General features: G+C 43.2%; 1 protein-coding gene across 1 annotated transcript in view; it reads right to left on the reverse strand.

The window, feature by feature from the left end:
* Nucleotides 1-16,981, reverse strand: part of ACBD6 (acyl-CoA binding domain containing 6) — an 82,187-nt gene that overhangs the window by 32,629 nt on the left and 32,577 nt on the right. The window contains exons 5-6 of the mRNA XM_041420202.1: nt 13,909-14,014; nt 6,612-6,701 (exon numbers count right to left, since the gene is read on the reverse strand). Coding sequence (XP_041276136.1) covers nt 6,612-6,701; nt 13,909-14,014 — 196 coding nt within the window. The remainder of the gene's footprint in view (nt 1-6,611; nt 6,702-13,908; nt 14,015-16,981) is intronic.

The raw sequence follows: 16,981 nt of genomic DNA on the forward strand, positions 1-16,981 counted from the left end.
TTCAAAGATGACCCTGGGACCAAGGGCCAGCCCATGTCCTCGAGGGGAGGCATTCAAGGTAAGGTTCTTTCCTGCCTCTGCAGGGACACATGAAGACGGAGGGGAGCAAGGTATCTGTTTCTCCTCCACGGTGCAACCTGCATGACCTCAAAGCTCACTGCTGCTGCTGGCTCCTGCCTACTGTGAGCACTGACAGGGAGCGTACAACAGAGCTGTGTGTCAGGCATGGAATCAAGCACAAGGCTTCCTGAGCTAAAACTGTGTGCCTCCTGCCAGTCTGCATTCCTGGCCCAGCAGTGCCCATGGAAATGCCTCCCTCAGCACAGCACAGCCCCCAGTACAAGGCCCACAAGCCACTAAAATGTGCCACTGTCCTCGGTCCTGGCTTTTTAAACCCTACCTTTTGATTACCCCAAAAGCAGTTTTAGCCTTTGAGGGCAAAGCAGCAGAGACCACTGTGAGTTTTTTCAAGGCCAGCTCTTGGATTTCACTTTTCAAACACTGGTTTTGCAGGACACAGGAGCCTGCAGCAGTTCCTGGCTAGTGAGCTGCTTTGCAGGCAGCGCTGCACATGGGCTGCTTGCAAGGGTGCCAACTGCTCTGCTGCACCAGCCATGAAACAGTGATTCATCTGTCTACAGGGAGCAGAAGAAACAAAGACTGGATATGTCAAGCTGGAAGATAGGAAGAAACAATGCTAAAAAAAAGCCCAGCCTGGACAAGCAGAAGGAAACATCTCATCAGCTGGTTAGTGTTGATGAGGCCTGAGGTGGCTTCAGAAGCTAAGAAGCAAACCAGGGGTAAATCTCTGCCTTTCCCAGCATATATTTAGAGTGCAAATATTTTGCAAATGTTTCTGCTGAAAGGGACTTTTCTCCCAGTAGGTAAAAACAGCATCTGCTGAGTGGTGACCATTTAACATTCAACCTGCTGCCAATCTACATTCCACAGAGAGACCCGCAGGAGAGACATGGAGCTGTGCCACCTGTAATAACTGTGTGACTGGCACCATGTCAATGCTTTAATGTAGAATGCTACCCTCTGTCACTAAGCAGATCTCTCCTTTCTTTTGGCTAATGGCTTTCACACCCACTGGCAGCAGTGTCAAAACTGAAGGGGTATGGGCTCCAGAGTATTCAGAGATCTGCTTAACAAACCTGACCACGGAAATACTGAGACAGGGATGGGATGGGGGGTGGTTAAGGTAAGAAGGACACTACTGTGGTTAATAAATCTGCTCTCATTGCTTTGCTTTTCATCTCTGTTTAGTATTCCCATGCATTTGCCCCTGTAGCTCTCTCCCACAGCAGTGGTCAATTCAGCAGTAGCTGTGACATCCTTTGCTTGCTGTGAGCATACCTATAACCAAAGCCTCTGCTGCAGTATCAGGTCCAGGACAGGACAGGCTTTATGAGCCAGGCTTTTAGTATATTTAGGGAGAAATTGATCCTAGGGACATTAACTGCAAGGACACAAGGCTGTCGTATTCCTATTTAATCTCAGCCAGGTTTAGACAATGGTCATAACAGCAGAGGACTCTGGCAGCTGGCACCCTACTCACAAGTGTGTTTGCATCCCCATCTCACTGGGGAGAGGGGAAGATGTGTAGATGGAGCCTGTGGTCCTTGGTCACAACAGCCAAAACATCCAAATCAATTTCTCCATCTCCCTACAGGCACAGGATCATGAGGGCATGACTAATGTTTGGTGCAGGAGGCAGGGAAGGGATGCACATTTGCTGAGACCAGCTTAATTTTTAAACATCTACATGCCTCCAACACCAGACACTTGCTGTGAAATCCAAATGAAGAAGGCTGAAAAGAAAAAAAAGCAGGCATGCAAGCAGGCCTGACTATTCCTTGCTTCTTTTTACCCTATACAGACACAAGCCTTTTAAGAGTCAGACAGGAAAACAGAAAACCCACACAAACACACAAAACCAACACACCACCAATCTTAGCAATCTTCGACATATCCATAATTTTTACTTAATTTTTAGCTAATGGTGGAAATTAGTCTTTGGATAGTTGATAAAAATCAACCTGTCTCTGCTGGGTTAGTACCATGATCCGTGGCCCAGCAACTACTTCTAGTACAATTGATTTTCCTTTTTGGCAACCAATAGGTCAGTCAATAATAATGTTGTTTGAAAAGGATTGAGTCATGAGGGAGATGAACCCTCCCTGCCATTTATTATGTTTGTATTGTCTTCATTTGAAAAGGTTTTTTCTTTTTTTTTATCCCCAGTCAGTGAAGGTATTACAAGGGGATGGCTGCTCCATGTTCCATGTCTCCAGGAACACTCTGATCACCAGTCTTAGGATGCAAATAGAGGAGGGAAGTTGGGAACTGGGAGAAAGACAATCTGGGGAGGCAACCATGTTACTTTAAGTACCTTAAAAAAAAAAAAAAAAAGGAAGAAAAACCCCAATCTAACTCAAAATATGCTGACAAGCACCACCTCAGTGCACAAATATGACTGAGCAGCCTTGCATGAACTGGTACAAGATACAAATCCAACACTGGATTTGTATCAAAAATCAACCAATGCTCTCTGCAGACAGCACAGACACCAGATGCTTTTCACTGAAATTACTACTATCTAGGAATGAATAAAATAAACCCCACATATACTAGCAACAGGTTTCTTAACCTGATGATTTTCAGCTTTGGTCTCAAGTTTCCTTCTCAAACACCTGAAGGGTCCACAAGTGACTACTGAGAAATTGCTGACCAGTGGTTTAAAGTCTTAGTGCACTGATCTGCACATTACCAAGAAAGTGAAAAGTAAGGAAACAAAAAGTGAAGATCAGTTACAGCTTTTTTCATCCTTTTAGTCAGAATTAGAGAAAAAATTCAGAATATAATCACCATAACATTGATAATTGCACAATGATGCAGTTTAAAAATCATAAAATATTTAGATATGGTTGAAACTCAGCTGCTCTACCCCATAGATCTGTACACAGCCCTTAATTATCCTGTGTGTCAAGTGATACAGTTCCCTTTACAACTCACAATATTTATGTTAAGACTTCCTCACATGGCCAGATAGGCTTGAAAAGCTTTACCAGAGTAAGCTGAGCTGCTGAGCACCACTCCCAGATAGTTCCCCATATACTCCCAAGGGCATGCCATGAACACATGCATGAGTATGGAGTACCCACAAATGAAACAAAATGCAGCCACAGGAAGTCCAGGAAGAAAGTCTGTGTTTTATGTCCCCCAAATACACTAAAGGAGCTCCTCTGAAAGCTGCTTGAGCAGCACCTCACATCCAGAAGGTGCTATCCCCATAGAGGAAAGGGGTTTTCCTTTGTTACTTATCCTCTGCAAGGAAAATTTGTGTCTTCTTATGTTTTAAAGCTAGATATGGATATTATAATCGTGTTGCTGAGCCCTTCATAACTCATGTTACCACTGAGTTATGCTTAGAAACCTTTACCTTAACATGATGTTACCAACTGTTATGTTGCTGGATTAGGCAAACAGCTCCAGTGAAGGAGGCTGTTCTCAGACTGAGCTCCAAGCTCTGGGTATTTCCAGCAGAGCTCCAAAACACCATCCCACCACCCACTTTGACATGGCCCCCGGCACTGGAGATTTAGATAATTCAATTACACAAATGCCCCTTCCCAACAAAGCAGAACAGCCTGTTGCCTTTTTGCATTCCCTTGCCCATGGCAATTGCTTTAGCACCTCTTTTCAAATGTGCTATTAGAGCTAATTATGAACGAGCAGAGGATTCAGTGGCTGCAGCTTTTCAGTGACCACCCTTTGGAAACTGCAGCAACACTGCTGAAACAAAAAGCACAGGCACTGGATCACTGCAGTCCAGGGGCATGGGGTTATTCCCAGAATTAAAATCCAAGAATGAGCAGAGCCAGGAGATCTCTCTTCCTGCTCCTAAAGCTGTTTATCAGCAAAGAGCAATAAGCTGACTCTTGCAGACCCTTTTGATCCAGACACTGCAGTTCTCTGACAACAGACAGTATAAAGGTACCTAAGATAAGGCAGCAAAAATGTGTTAAGGCACATCTACAGGCACAGTGAGACTTGCTCCAGGTCACCCAGCAGAGCACCACTGTCACTGCCTGCTTAGGGCAGCTAAATCCTTTAGCACACTGCAAACGAGCCAAGATGGAAGAACATTTATTAAAAAGGTAATGGAAGAGAGCATAAATCTGTCATGCTGTTTGACTAACTTTTTAGAACCATACTAAAGCACAGGCAATTAAAAAAAAATTGGTCTGTAGCATTCCTCTCCTTCACTACCTGCTCATAACCCTCATAATCCCTAATTTATTCTTTATCTCTCATGCTGCCTGAATGAAGGTGCTGCTGCAAAACTGAACAAGACAGAAGAATTCCTGAAAACCTGGAGAGGCAGGTGGGATTGTGGAGGCTGCTTGGACAGAGGTATGAAGGAAACCTGTGCTGGGAGCACGTCACTCTGGAAAAACAGCATCACCCATTCAGCAGATATCCCCTCTCACTGAACCCATTGTTCTGTACAGCCTACACATTAACTGATAGTGCCTTTGGTAATGTGTTTTAGCAGGTGCTGTGGTGTTTATGGTCTGTTAGGAAGCCAGAGTTTCTCCCTCTCCCTTTTTCTTCTGGTTGCTCTTACAATTTCTCCTGCTTTTGGTTTGGATGTGAATTCTTCCAGGGTAAAGGTCAGAATTAAAAAAAAAAAAAAAAAGGAAATAAACATTAAGTCACAAAGTCTTGAAATGTTATTGCAATTTATATATGGCTGAGAATAAAAATGTGTCTGCTTTCTCTGGGAACACACCTACGTGCAAACAGAGACCTTTATAAAAAATTCTCCTTTATTACCCTGGTGGGGAAAAACATATCAAAGATTGATTTTTCTTTTTATGACTATTATTAACCTTTTGTTACTGGCCAAAAATAATCTGGTTAGAAAATGTGCAATGTATCAAAAAGAAAAGAGAAGAATTTAACAGAAAATTAATACTTGGGGGGAAAAAATATGATGATTCTCTCTTTTGCTTTTACTTCTGAGAGTCAGACTTCACCTCCAATGGAATGATACAAGTGTCAAAGAGATGTTTCAGAGAGAACCCAGAACCACCTCCCAGGCTGCCAGGGCGAAGGGAATGGGCAGGAGCCTGGTTCCACTCCTTCCCAATTTCAACACAAAGCTGTTCCTGTCTGTATCCAACACAGCACTCACTGGCTCTGACTGACAGGAGATGGACAGGATGTGCAAAGCCCCCCATTTGCACTGGATTCACTCTACCCCTCTTCTGTGTCAGGAAAAACTCCTATTAAATCCACTACAGCTGAAACCCTGGAGACCTAAGCACAAACATACAGATCTCACCAGCCACCAGAGAGCTGTGCTTCCTCATACCCATCCCACCTGAAATTCTGCCCAGGAAAGGGCAACACAGACTTTTTTACAACAACTGGGTGTGTGTGTAAATACCAACACATCTATCTGTAGCTTGTGAACACTACAGCTCTGCCCACAAGCCTTCAGACTGCAGCTCTGCTTCACATTCACCTCTTACAAATGACCCAGGCATTTACTGAAGGCTGCTCAGGTCTCACCAGTAAGAGCTCAAAGATTCATCAGCAAAGGTGTCTCTATGTCCAAACTGAGAAGGAGAGCAGAGCCAAAAAGTGTCGTGATGGTAAAGAGCAATCAATCATAATCTGACAGGAATATGTTGGACAATTATTTCTGAATATAATCACATTTACATTTAAGGCCAGCCCTTAGTTACAACAAACTGACAGAACTGGGAGTGTTGACTCAGGAGCACTGGCAGACTGGTTGGCTGGAAGAAACCATTTGCAAAGTGGTTGCTGAACCAGTTTAGGTCAAAACCTGGTCTGTTCAGACATCCTAAAACTGGTGCTAGGTAAGCTCAGACATGTGGCCTGCAAACCTCACTTGCTCAAAATTCTGTTATTTTTCCCAGATTACTTTTTTTGCATGTTCTTATAAGAGAATCCCAGAATGGGTTGGGTTGAAAAGGACACTAGAGATCATCTAGTTCCAAACGTGTGGGCAGCAACACCTTCTACTAGATCAGGCTCCTCCAAGCTCTGTTCAACCTGGCCTTAAACACTTCCAGGGATGGGGCAGCCACAGCTTCTCTGGGCAACCTGTGCTAAGGCCTTCCTACCCCCACAGGGAAGAATCTTTTTCCTAATATATAATCTAAACCTCTTTCAGTTTCAGTTGTTCTCCCTTGTCACTACATGATCTTATAAACAGTCTGTCTTTCTTGTAGGTGCTGGAAGGCTGCAATTAGGTCACCCTGAAGCCTTCTCTTTTCCAAGCTGAACTATCCCAATTCCCTCAGCCTTATAGGAGAGGTGCTCCACCCCTGTAATCAACTTTGTGGCCTCCTCTGGACTTGCTCTGACAGGTCCATGTCCTTCCTGTGCTGGAGCCCCAGAGCTGGATGCAGCACTGCAGGTGGGGTCTCACCAGAATGCAGCAGCTTTTCCATGACAAATACCCCGAGAGAACTTGCTGTGGAGTTTGGGAAGAATTCAGCTCCATGGAAAGTTTTGGTCAGGAGGCTGTGTAACACATCAATCCAATTTACCTCTGTGCTCCCTCTTACCTGGATGTTCACATCAGCAGCGTTCTGTAACAGAACTGAAACCAGCTCCTTGTGTCCTCTGTCACACGCCCAGTGGAGCAGAGCTCGGCCCTGAAACAGCCAGGAGAAAATTAACAAAGCCAAGCAAAAAAACCAAACCAAACCAAACCAAACCCAACCCCATGGAAAATCAGTCTTGCTATTAAGCAATAAGCACCAATACAAAAATTAACACAGACTTAATAATAAATACAAAATAATACTAGTATGTCACTTACTATTACTGGTAATTTGGACTTCCACAATAATGCTAGAAATGTCAAAAGTGACACATAGTTCAATTTTTCATTAATTTAGCATCACACCCACAAGCCAGCTAGAAATTTAGAGGGGAAAAGCAGTGAAGTATGAAACGCAGGAGTCAGCACATAATTTGTTTTCCCGTATAGATTTAGGATTTTGGCACCTCTGACTTTTCTGGGAGCAATGACTTACACAGCAAAGATAGGCTATTCAATGCTGCCTAAGTCACCTGGATGCCAAGTCCCCAAAAGCTCATTCCTCTGGCACGTCTGAAGCACTCAAGCCATGGCTCCTGCTTCTGCTGGAAGAGAAGATTAAAACTGGGTGTCTGGGCAGGTACCCCTGACTGTCCTCTTTTGGGCAGGCTGCTGCATCCATACCTCCAGCACCTCCCAAACCGTCAGAGTTTTCTTCCCATCCCCTTTCTACAGGTGTCTGCCACCATGGGATGGAAGTAATGGAAGTTCAGATCTTCCTGCATGCCCAAGAGCATGGGAAGTAGCTTAGGATCCCTGAGAAAGGTAAGCTGGGGTTGTTTAGCCTGGAGAAAAGGAGACTCAGGGTGACCTTACCACTATCTACAACCCCCTGAAAGGTGGCTGTGCTCAGCTGGGGCTGGGCTCTTGCTCCAGGCAGCACTGACACAACCAGAGCACACAGCCTCAAGCTGCACCAAGGAAATACAGGTTGGATATCAGGAAGAAGTTTTTCACAGAAAGAGTGATAAAGCTCTGGAATGGCTGCCCGGGGGGGTGGTGCAGTCACCATCCCTGGGTGTGTTTAACAAAGCCTGGATGTGGCACTGGGTGCCAGGGTTTAGTTGGGGTGTTGGGGCTGGGTTGGACTCGATGATCTTGGAGGTCTCTTCCAACCCAGTGATTCTGGGATTCTGTGAACTCAAAGTAGTTTGAGATGGCAAACAAAGAAGAAAACCTCCTATGTACACTTTGCAAATTAGCCTTAATGTTCTATCTAACTCTCCTGGTTTAGGACAGCACACTTGTATGGGATTTCTTGGAAATCACCCTGCAGATCACCAGGAATCACCTCCCTCAAGCTGTGACACCATCAGACTGACCTGTGTTTTTCAATATGCCAAGGAAAACAGTCACAGACCCTCACAAAAGAAATCATTTAAATTAGCCCATGCCTGGCTATAAATCTCTTGACAAAGCAGTGGGGAACAAGGTGAGCAACTCATTTATCTGCTAATGGGAACTGTCAGCCAAATTTCCTGGCCACAGTGCCAGAAAGCAGGAGGGGCAGAAGACACCTGTGACCAAAGCTCACACTGCTTCTGCTGGATATTCCTGGGCAGGCAAGCAGACGTAGAGCATGATTTTAAGTCAGGAAATTCACTCTTTTTGACCCAGCCACTAATTAATTTGTAACATGTAATTTTAATGTTACACTGATTAACCTTGCATTAGAATGAATTTTCTGACAGTGACTTTCTATGGAAGCACTGATGACATCCACAGGCCATTTAATGATTTATATTCTTGCACCCAACACCCCTATCAAAGTCTACAAGGGGGAAGGAGTACAACTTAAAACAATTGGTAAATATGGAGAGATCTTTAATTCACATTTAGCATCCTTAACTCATCTCTGGACTGGTAATTACTTAAGACTTAGGATTTCAGTTGAACAAATACCAACTTTTTTCAAGCCACAGCTGTTTATCTCAAAAGGAAGAGGCACATCTGAAATACGCACAATAGCAAGAAATACTTCAGCAGATTATTTCAGTGTTTTGATATATATATATATAGAGGAATAATATTGCAATTATTCAAATGTATTCATCATACAATTACATGATAAAATAAAGGCACTTCTATCTTTTATATCAAAATCCATGCTACAGATTAGGGGCTAAAATATGTTGGTTTGCATTTGTCTCTGGATAAGGATAATCTTTTTTTATTGGTGCTGAACTTGTCTGAGACCAATAAAGGAAAACCAACAGTTAGTTGTGACAGCACAGGGGTACCAGAGCACTGTGCAACTGGTCCTGCCCATGACACTGGCAGGCTGGTTCTGCTACACATGGTGCCTTTTGAACAAGACAAAACCCTGAAGCCTGATCATCCACAGTCATTAAAAATCTCCTTGTGCTATTTGCAGGAGTATGGATTTCAAGTCTTGGGCCAATTCCACTTTGGGTAATTACACTCTGCTTACCTATATATTTTCTCCATAACTCTAAATGGATACAATATTTTCTAATTAGTGCCTTAAATGGCTCTGCATTGTAATTGTGCACTATTAAACAGCTGACACGTTCCACCCAAGGAATGTCTGCAGCATGCTACGCCCTGGACACGGGGTGCAAGGGGCTTTGGAGACTTTCTGTGCAAGAGCACACTAGGAAATGTGGAATGAAAAATACCTCCAGAAGAATCTCAACCCACTTATTGCATAACAAAAAGCATTACTACAAATTTGGTATTTAAAATGGTTTGACTTGATGATCTTAGAGGTCTTTTTCAGCCCTAATGGCTCTGTGGAAACTAGATATGGATAATATTCACAACTATTTGTAGAACATCAGAATAACAGTCAACAGCTCTAGCTAACATACTTAGGCAGCTATACAGCTACAAAATCCACTTGTTTCCCATGTCTAAAATAAATCTTAGTGATCAGTCAAGCTTAAATATAACATACAGTCCCAGTCTTTGCTTAGCAAGGATATCACCTCTGCACACTGAAAAACTCTTTAGTCTGCCCAGCTGCTGCTTTATATCAGCATATAGCATGTGTTTGTGTGCTTAAATAATGTGGCAGAAATCTTAAGGGCCACAGATTGAGCTTTCCCAAAACAATTCCCACATGACTATTTCATTAAGCAGTGAGAGACTCAAAGCAACATGAATAATTTCACGTAGGAAAGCACTGCAGCAGTGAGGTCTTGGCTAGATGCAGTCAAACATCAAGGTACTCCCTCCCTCCAATTCAAACACAACAGTTGTTGCAGAAGTTACTTGAGAGGATGCATTTCCCCCCCACCTTTGAAGTATTTAAGAAAAAAAAAGGCATAAAAATAGCCCCAGTGCACTAACCCTGCCTTTTAAATCTTCTGTGCTTTGCTTGGCTAACTGCTGCCAGCTTGGCCAGCTCCTGCAGCAGTTTCTCAAGCCAACAGCACATCAATTCTGCTCAGCTCCAAGTCACAGGGTGTTCACAAACAAAGCACAGGACAGGGATTTGTCTCCCATACACTGAGTCGGCAGACAAATGGATGGGAATGATTTTCACATCAATTAGCCTGAGCAGAGAAAGGGGAGAACAAAGCCAAACCGAATGGATGTGCTACAGTATAAAACTACACTTCCAGGCACGATGTTTGCAGCTATAATGGCTGGGTAGCACTGAGCCACTCCAACTTGTGGCAAGTGTTCTGTGAGCAGTAATTAAGAAGAGACAGATATCTACAGAATGGCTGCATCCCCCTGTGACAGCAGAAACAGTGAATGGAAGGGTTGTTGTTACAATTACACAGGTAAACTTGACTTGGAAGTCAATCACCTTCAGAGCTCTGAAAGGTTTGGTGAAGCTTTTCTAATGGGAGAAAGCCTATAAACCCAGAAGGATGTGACCCTTCCTCAAATACATTTTCCCCCCTGTCCTTTCCTTGGCAAACTGGCACCAGTTTGGCACTTGCTGTCTCAAAAGCTCAAGGATCAGGGATCAAGTGAGCATCCTGTCAGATGCCTTTCACTGAAGTTTTGGCAAGGGCTTAAACATTGCACACAGGTAACATGTTTGTTTACTGGCATTTGTTCCACAATTTAAAAAAATTATCTAGGTACAACCTCCACAGCCTTCGGCACAAATTACAAAAGCAACTCATCTCTGCCTTTGAGCAGCTCCTGGTTTGTAAGAAGATGAAGAAATACTATTTTCAAAAAGGCAGCAAGTGAGCCACACTCCCAGGATGTGCCTGGGGTGACTTCACAGCCACAGACCATTTCTTATTCCATTAGTCCTGCTGACATACACAAGGAAAACAGGTTGTTTTAGTCTGTGCTACTTCTTATAAGTGAACGCAAGCAATTCTGTTGAACTCTGGGCAATTTAGATACAGTAAATGGAAGCTTGTACATGATTACTGTCATTAGGTTCTTTGTTTAATTCTAAATTGAAGTTTATCATATCCAAACTGTTAGCAGTATGCTGGCCTGAATGCTGCACATGAAGAGCTTTACTTCTTCTGGGGAAAAGGCCACTTATGCTTTGGAAGTTTCCCAGTGCATCTATCTAAACCCCAGGCTCTTCTGCTGCCCTTTCTGGAATCTTTTTGCTTTAACTAAGTTGGCTCATCCACACTTCATGTTTTTATTCCTGATTTCCTTTCTCCTTTCACTGACTTCTTCCAGGTTTGTACAAAGTCGGGGGGATACAATTAGATGGAGTACTACCATATCACATAAAAATAAAATCTAAACACCCTACAACCCCAACCAAGTCTTCACTGTCCAAGGGAAGGCTGAGCTGAGTGTTTTTGCAGCTTAGCACGAGCCTATTTGGTGCTTCAGTAGATTTTGTTTCGTAAGAAGTTAACTCTTTGGATGTACCCTGCTGATATTTTCAATTTATAGGTATTTAAATCAAAGGATTGATAGTGTGAATTATGTCCAGAAGCCAGGTGAGGCAGCTTTTGGATTTGGCAGGATGTATTTACACAGTAACACTAAAACAGTTAATAAAAATGACAAGACTGTGCTTGTGTACACTTTACAAAAGGCTCAGCCTGGGTTATCTCTAGTCTAAAATGGGTTCTAAAACTTCAATCAACCTGCATGATATTGGAAAAGAAGTTACTTCCCAGACTGGGAAGAACATGTCTGGATACCAAACACCACCAGCAACGCTTTCAGTTCCATAATATATGATGAAACAACTATTTCTTTCAGATTTCCTCCTTTTGGTATGCTATTTTTTTGGTGTTTTGAGCATTTGTTGGGGTAAACCAGAATTGTTGAAGCTGTGAGAGTTTCATCTATGGGAGAATTTTGTCCCAGTGGGAATCTTCTCACAAGTCCTTCACAGGCAGATGTTTTTGGCTCCTGCCTGTGCTGAATCAATCCCGTACTCTGCAACAGCCACCTGCTAATACCCACCAGTTAGAAATAAGACATCTTTTACATCAGGGACTCATAGATAACGCCCAAAGAGGATGTAATCTTGTAGGTTTCTTACATAGTTTAGATACTTCACCTTCCACAACATATTTTGATTTTTTTAACAGTATTTCTTTGGCTGAAAACAAGCATATTTGAACAGAACAAGCACATTACTTGAACAGAAAGGAAAATACGAGCTTCTGAACGCTGCTAATTACAAAAGAGTATCTTGCCAGTGGGAACAAAGCAATGCTAACATGCACTTATTGCAAGCATGTGATCCTAAAAATGAGCTTTTATTAATGAACAGACTCCAGCTGCATTTTCTGTGGGACTGCCCTGGACATCCCCTCCTGTAACCTGTGATCAGCAGGAGGATGGAGCTCAGGAACAGTGCTGTTGCAGTGACTGTGTGGCACATGACAGTTTCAGTTCATTGAATTTATGATGTGAAATTCCAATCGTGATTGTGAACACCCTCCCTCCTCTCCTCTGAAAATTAATTCACATGAATTCCTGATTAATAATAAAAGGCCCTGCCATCAGCATTCAGAGCCCCAGCCGGGGCTGTCATGGCTCAGAGGGCAGAAATCTGCTTCGAGCTACAGGAGAACCCAACTGAATTTGTGGCGTCTCAGTCTATGAATGTCTAAGCACTTCATCTGTTCACCAAAACACAACGTGCAGGAAGGAGCTGTGCTCAGGCTGGACCAGGGACAGGGCTAGGTGGCAGTGTGCAAGCAGGGAAACCAAGGTGACAAACCTGGTACAGCCACAACTCCTGAAGGATCAACAGGAAACTGCTCCCACCAGGTGTTTACTCTTACCAAAAAAAGGATGAAGCCAACTCACAGTTTTAGACTGTTTTTTCTTGGGGTTTCTGGCAATGCCAGAAACCTCCCTGTGGGGAATGGTGGCTTGAGTTTGATGAGCAGAGAAAGACTGGACAATGTCACTGATTTTGGGAAGCTGGAAAGCCTCTGTCACTCATTATAGTAAAGTTAGGGTGCTCTTGATGAAGGAAATGATTGGTATTTGACTCTATTGATTCAAAATGCTGAACAGTTGTTTTACTAAACTGTATTAAACTAAACTATATATATTAAACTATTTATTAAACTATATATTGTGTTATACTATATTATAACTATACTACAAAGAATACTAAGGAATATTCAAGAAAACTCATGACTGTCTCCCAACAGGCAGGACACAGCTTTTTTAAATTGGTTAAGGAAACAAAACAATCTTTAGCAGTATTTAATTGACAAATTATTTTAGGTAAACAATTTTTTTAACACATTTCACATGTGCAAAATAACAAGTAGAGTAGTAAGTAGAGATAAGAATTGTTTTTCTCTTCTTCTCTCTGTGTTTTTCTAGGAAAAAACTCTGAGAGAGAGAATTATGTCTCTTTGTTCAGAGAATGTGAATGCCACAACTCATTTCCTCTCTCTCTGAGAATGATGAAAATCTTGTGGCATGTGAGAAATCCTCCTTCAACCTGAACAGACTTCATGGGTCAAAAAAGCTGCTTCCCTCATTTCTACTTCTGTTTGACCACATTTAGTGTACAAAGTGGGGAAAGGGAGGTATGCAGAAGATTTTACTCTGCAAGTGGCTGCTGGTATTGCTGAAAATAATATATGAACTAAGTTTGTGATCTGACATGCTACAGCCCCACAGTTAGACATCCACACTACCAGAAATCCAGTGGAAATCTATTTCCAAACAGATTACCCTGCCTCAACAATCAAGTGTTTGTCCAACTGTTGCAGCACCTTGTTATAACAATTCTATTCATGGAATTTTAAAAAAGGAGTAGCAGTGAATTAATACACAAAACAGATAAAAGATTGATGGTCCTTATCTTTTCTCCATACCTCCTCATCTGTGACATTCACATCCACTTTTTTTGATTGAATGGCTTTGGTTACATAGTCAATGTTGTTTTCTCTGCAGTAATCAAAAATGTTCTTGTCCTCTTCCCTATTCAGGAAACAAAAGCAAAAGAAGCACCATGTTACTGCACAACACAAAGGCCCCATGCACATTATATGCTCTAACTTTGTTACAGATATTTCAGTGCTGTCATTGGATACAAACAGGCAGCTAGGTATTGCACATGCAGAATAATGTGCTTTTCCCCACATTCCCCAATTTAAGAAACAGAAGATCCTGCTTCCTAGAAAATCAAAGGTTGTTTTTAACAGTATTATGTCCAGACAAATGTCAGTTTATTTCTGTGAGATGGCACAAGAAATGTATGAAGTTAGCCAGAACAATCCATGTTCAAGTTCTGGTATAAATCACTGCAATCCCACATAAGAGAATAGGCTAAAGTTGCTCTTCTTGTAAGAGCCACTCTGGGTCACAAGAAAGCCCCATCCAATGCCATCCACCCTGGACAGAGGCCACTAACATGGCTTGGAAAGAACAGCAGGACAAACAGGAGACCTGCAAAGCAATCTGTCCCTGGCTGAACACATGTTGGATCCTGGATACACCACCAGCAAGGGCTTGCTTGGAACTGCTTGCAGGCAGGAAGATCAGATGATGGTGTCACAAGTGCTTGAGTCACACCTACAGCTCCTCTTACAGCTAAAAGCAATACTCTGGCTTCAGACACAGTAGAACTTCCATTCTTACCTGCCAAACAAACACCTTTAATGAAGTTAAGACCCCTCACAGATTCTTACAAGAATAATACCTTTAGATAAGTACAGTGATACCACTGTGCTGCTAGCAGGGAATAAAGAAAAGAGGCCATTGGTTTTCCAGAAGTAAGCCAAAAGCCCACATAATCCCCTCTCTTTCTAGTTTCCAGATGAAAACCATGGTTCAAATGAGCCCATCAGCATTGCTATGGGACTTGGCAGCTTCACAAGAGTTAAACACAGAGTTGTTGCCTCACATGACATCCCAGTTTTCAATCACCTTATCTAAAGACCTTCTGGATGCTCAGCAGAACTCAGACTGACAGCCTCAGTTACTCAGAGAAAAGGGAGCTTGCTGGAGCTGGTCAGACCCAGTAAGGAGCTCAGTCTGCTGTAGGCAGGGGAGATGCAACAGGGAAATTTGAGAACTAATCCCCTGGTGCTAAAAGGCAACAGCACTTCTGTTCATCTGCATTGTTCTTGAACTTGCAGGCTGAAGAACTCCAGGAAGGAAAAGTAAAATCTAGGTAACATAGGCATTTCTGAGTTATTTCTGATAACATAGGCATTTCTGAGCATAGGGTTACAAACAAAAAGTGACACCTGTAGTCCTCCAAAACTGAAATGCCAGCAAGGCCTTCGATCCTCTGCAGAGCGCCATGACCCAACTTTGACTTTGTCTTTTATTGTTATGCATCTGGCTTACTGAGTTACAGTCTGATTCTTCAGACCTCAAGCCTCTGTGTCCTGCCAGGGTGCCAGAAAAAGGTGAGAAAAAGCACTGATACTTGCTCCAGCGGCAGATCACTGCTTTCTCCAAAGAATTCACTTCCTCTCCCCTCCCTCTCACCTGGCTGCCTCAGTAGCACAGTTCTGAGCACACCACCCCTACCCTTTGTACACAGGCAGTGCCTGCAGAGACACCTGAGCTGCACCTTTCTAGTGAAGAGCTGGGAGCCACACAGGATTCCACACTCTGTGTTTAGGCATAAGGACATTACAGGAGGCTCCCAGTTTCTTGACCAGTTTGTCATGAACTCATTCCTTGGAGGTCTTGCCTGCTCGTTACACATAAGCCCCGGGGAAACAGATCGCTGAATTCTTTAAATGCAATTACCTTGAATTCCGGGAAGAAAAGAATCTCACAGCGGGATTAGAAAAGGCAAAAGCTTATACTGCTCGAGATGGAGCTTGACAGACTCATGATGGAGGTCACAAGACATGCCTGCCCCTGCTAACAAGGGCTGATGTGATATGCTGGGAAGTCCCTGCAGTCCTGCCTTGTTAGTCCAACCTCTCCAACACAGCCCTGGCTGCCGACAGCAGCCTTTTGGGAGAGGCTGCTTTTCAAACAATGCTGTACAGGAACTTGGTTCCCCACTGCACAGCCACACCTCCCTCATTTATTACAGACCACTCTTTCTTCCACAGCACCAAAGCAAACCCTGGTCCCCTCTCACGAGAGAGGCCCACAACCATCCCCAGTTGTGATCACTCATCCTGGGTGATTTTCCATGTCACAGCCATGAGCTCGGGCTGTGCCCTTCCCTCCCTGCCAGTGATGCCACCTGGTTATTCCACATACTGCAGAGCCCTGACAGAGCTCACAGGGCAGCACCAGAGGTACCAACAGGGACGTGTGTCACCATGATATTTTCTGAAAAATCCTCTTTGCTCAGCATTCTTCTCCTGGGAAGATGAGAAGCCTGAGAGGAAAAGAAAAGCAATATTATCTGATCAATTCTCCCTGTGTTTGCTGCTTTGGAATGTGGTCTGGACATTGTTTACCAACAGGTGCATCTTTGATTGGTTCCATGTGAATTGTGTTTACTTAATGACCAATCAAAGCCAGCTGTGTTGGACTCTGCACAGTCATGAGTTTTTATTATTCATCCTTTTCTAGCCTTCTGAGGTATCCTTTTCTCTATTGTTTATATATAATTTCTTTTAATATAATATCATAATACAATAAATCAGCCTTCTAAGAATATGGGGTCAGATTCATCTCTTCCCTCGTCCTGGGACCCTCATAACCACAACAGACGTGGCAGCCATAAAGCACCTGACTGTGCTCCATAGGGAGCATCCATGGGGCCTGTGCCAGCAGAGAGAGCACAGCAACCCTGACACACCACAACCAGCCCATTTTCCCACCACAGCCTCCAGACAGAACTTTTAATGTCTTTTCCTGAGGATATTATTGTCTGTAAGGGGAAAATGACCTGACACAGCTATTTGGATATGATTTAGTTTTCTGGAATAACCAACTCTGCAAATGCTCTATATATCCCCATTCCAA

This window comes from Onychostruthus taczanowskii, unplaced genomic scaffold, assembly GCF_017590055.1.
Source record: "Onychostruthus taczanowskii isolate IOZ18803 unplaced genomic scaffold, ASM1759005v1 scaffold63, whole genome shotgun sequence".
Taxonomy (NCBI): Eukaryota; Metazoa; Chordata; class Aves; order Passeriformes; family Passeridae; genus Onychostruthus; species Onychostruthus taczanowskii.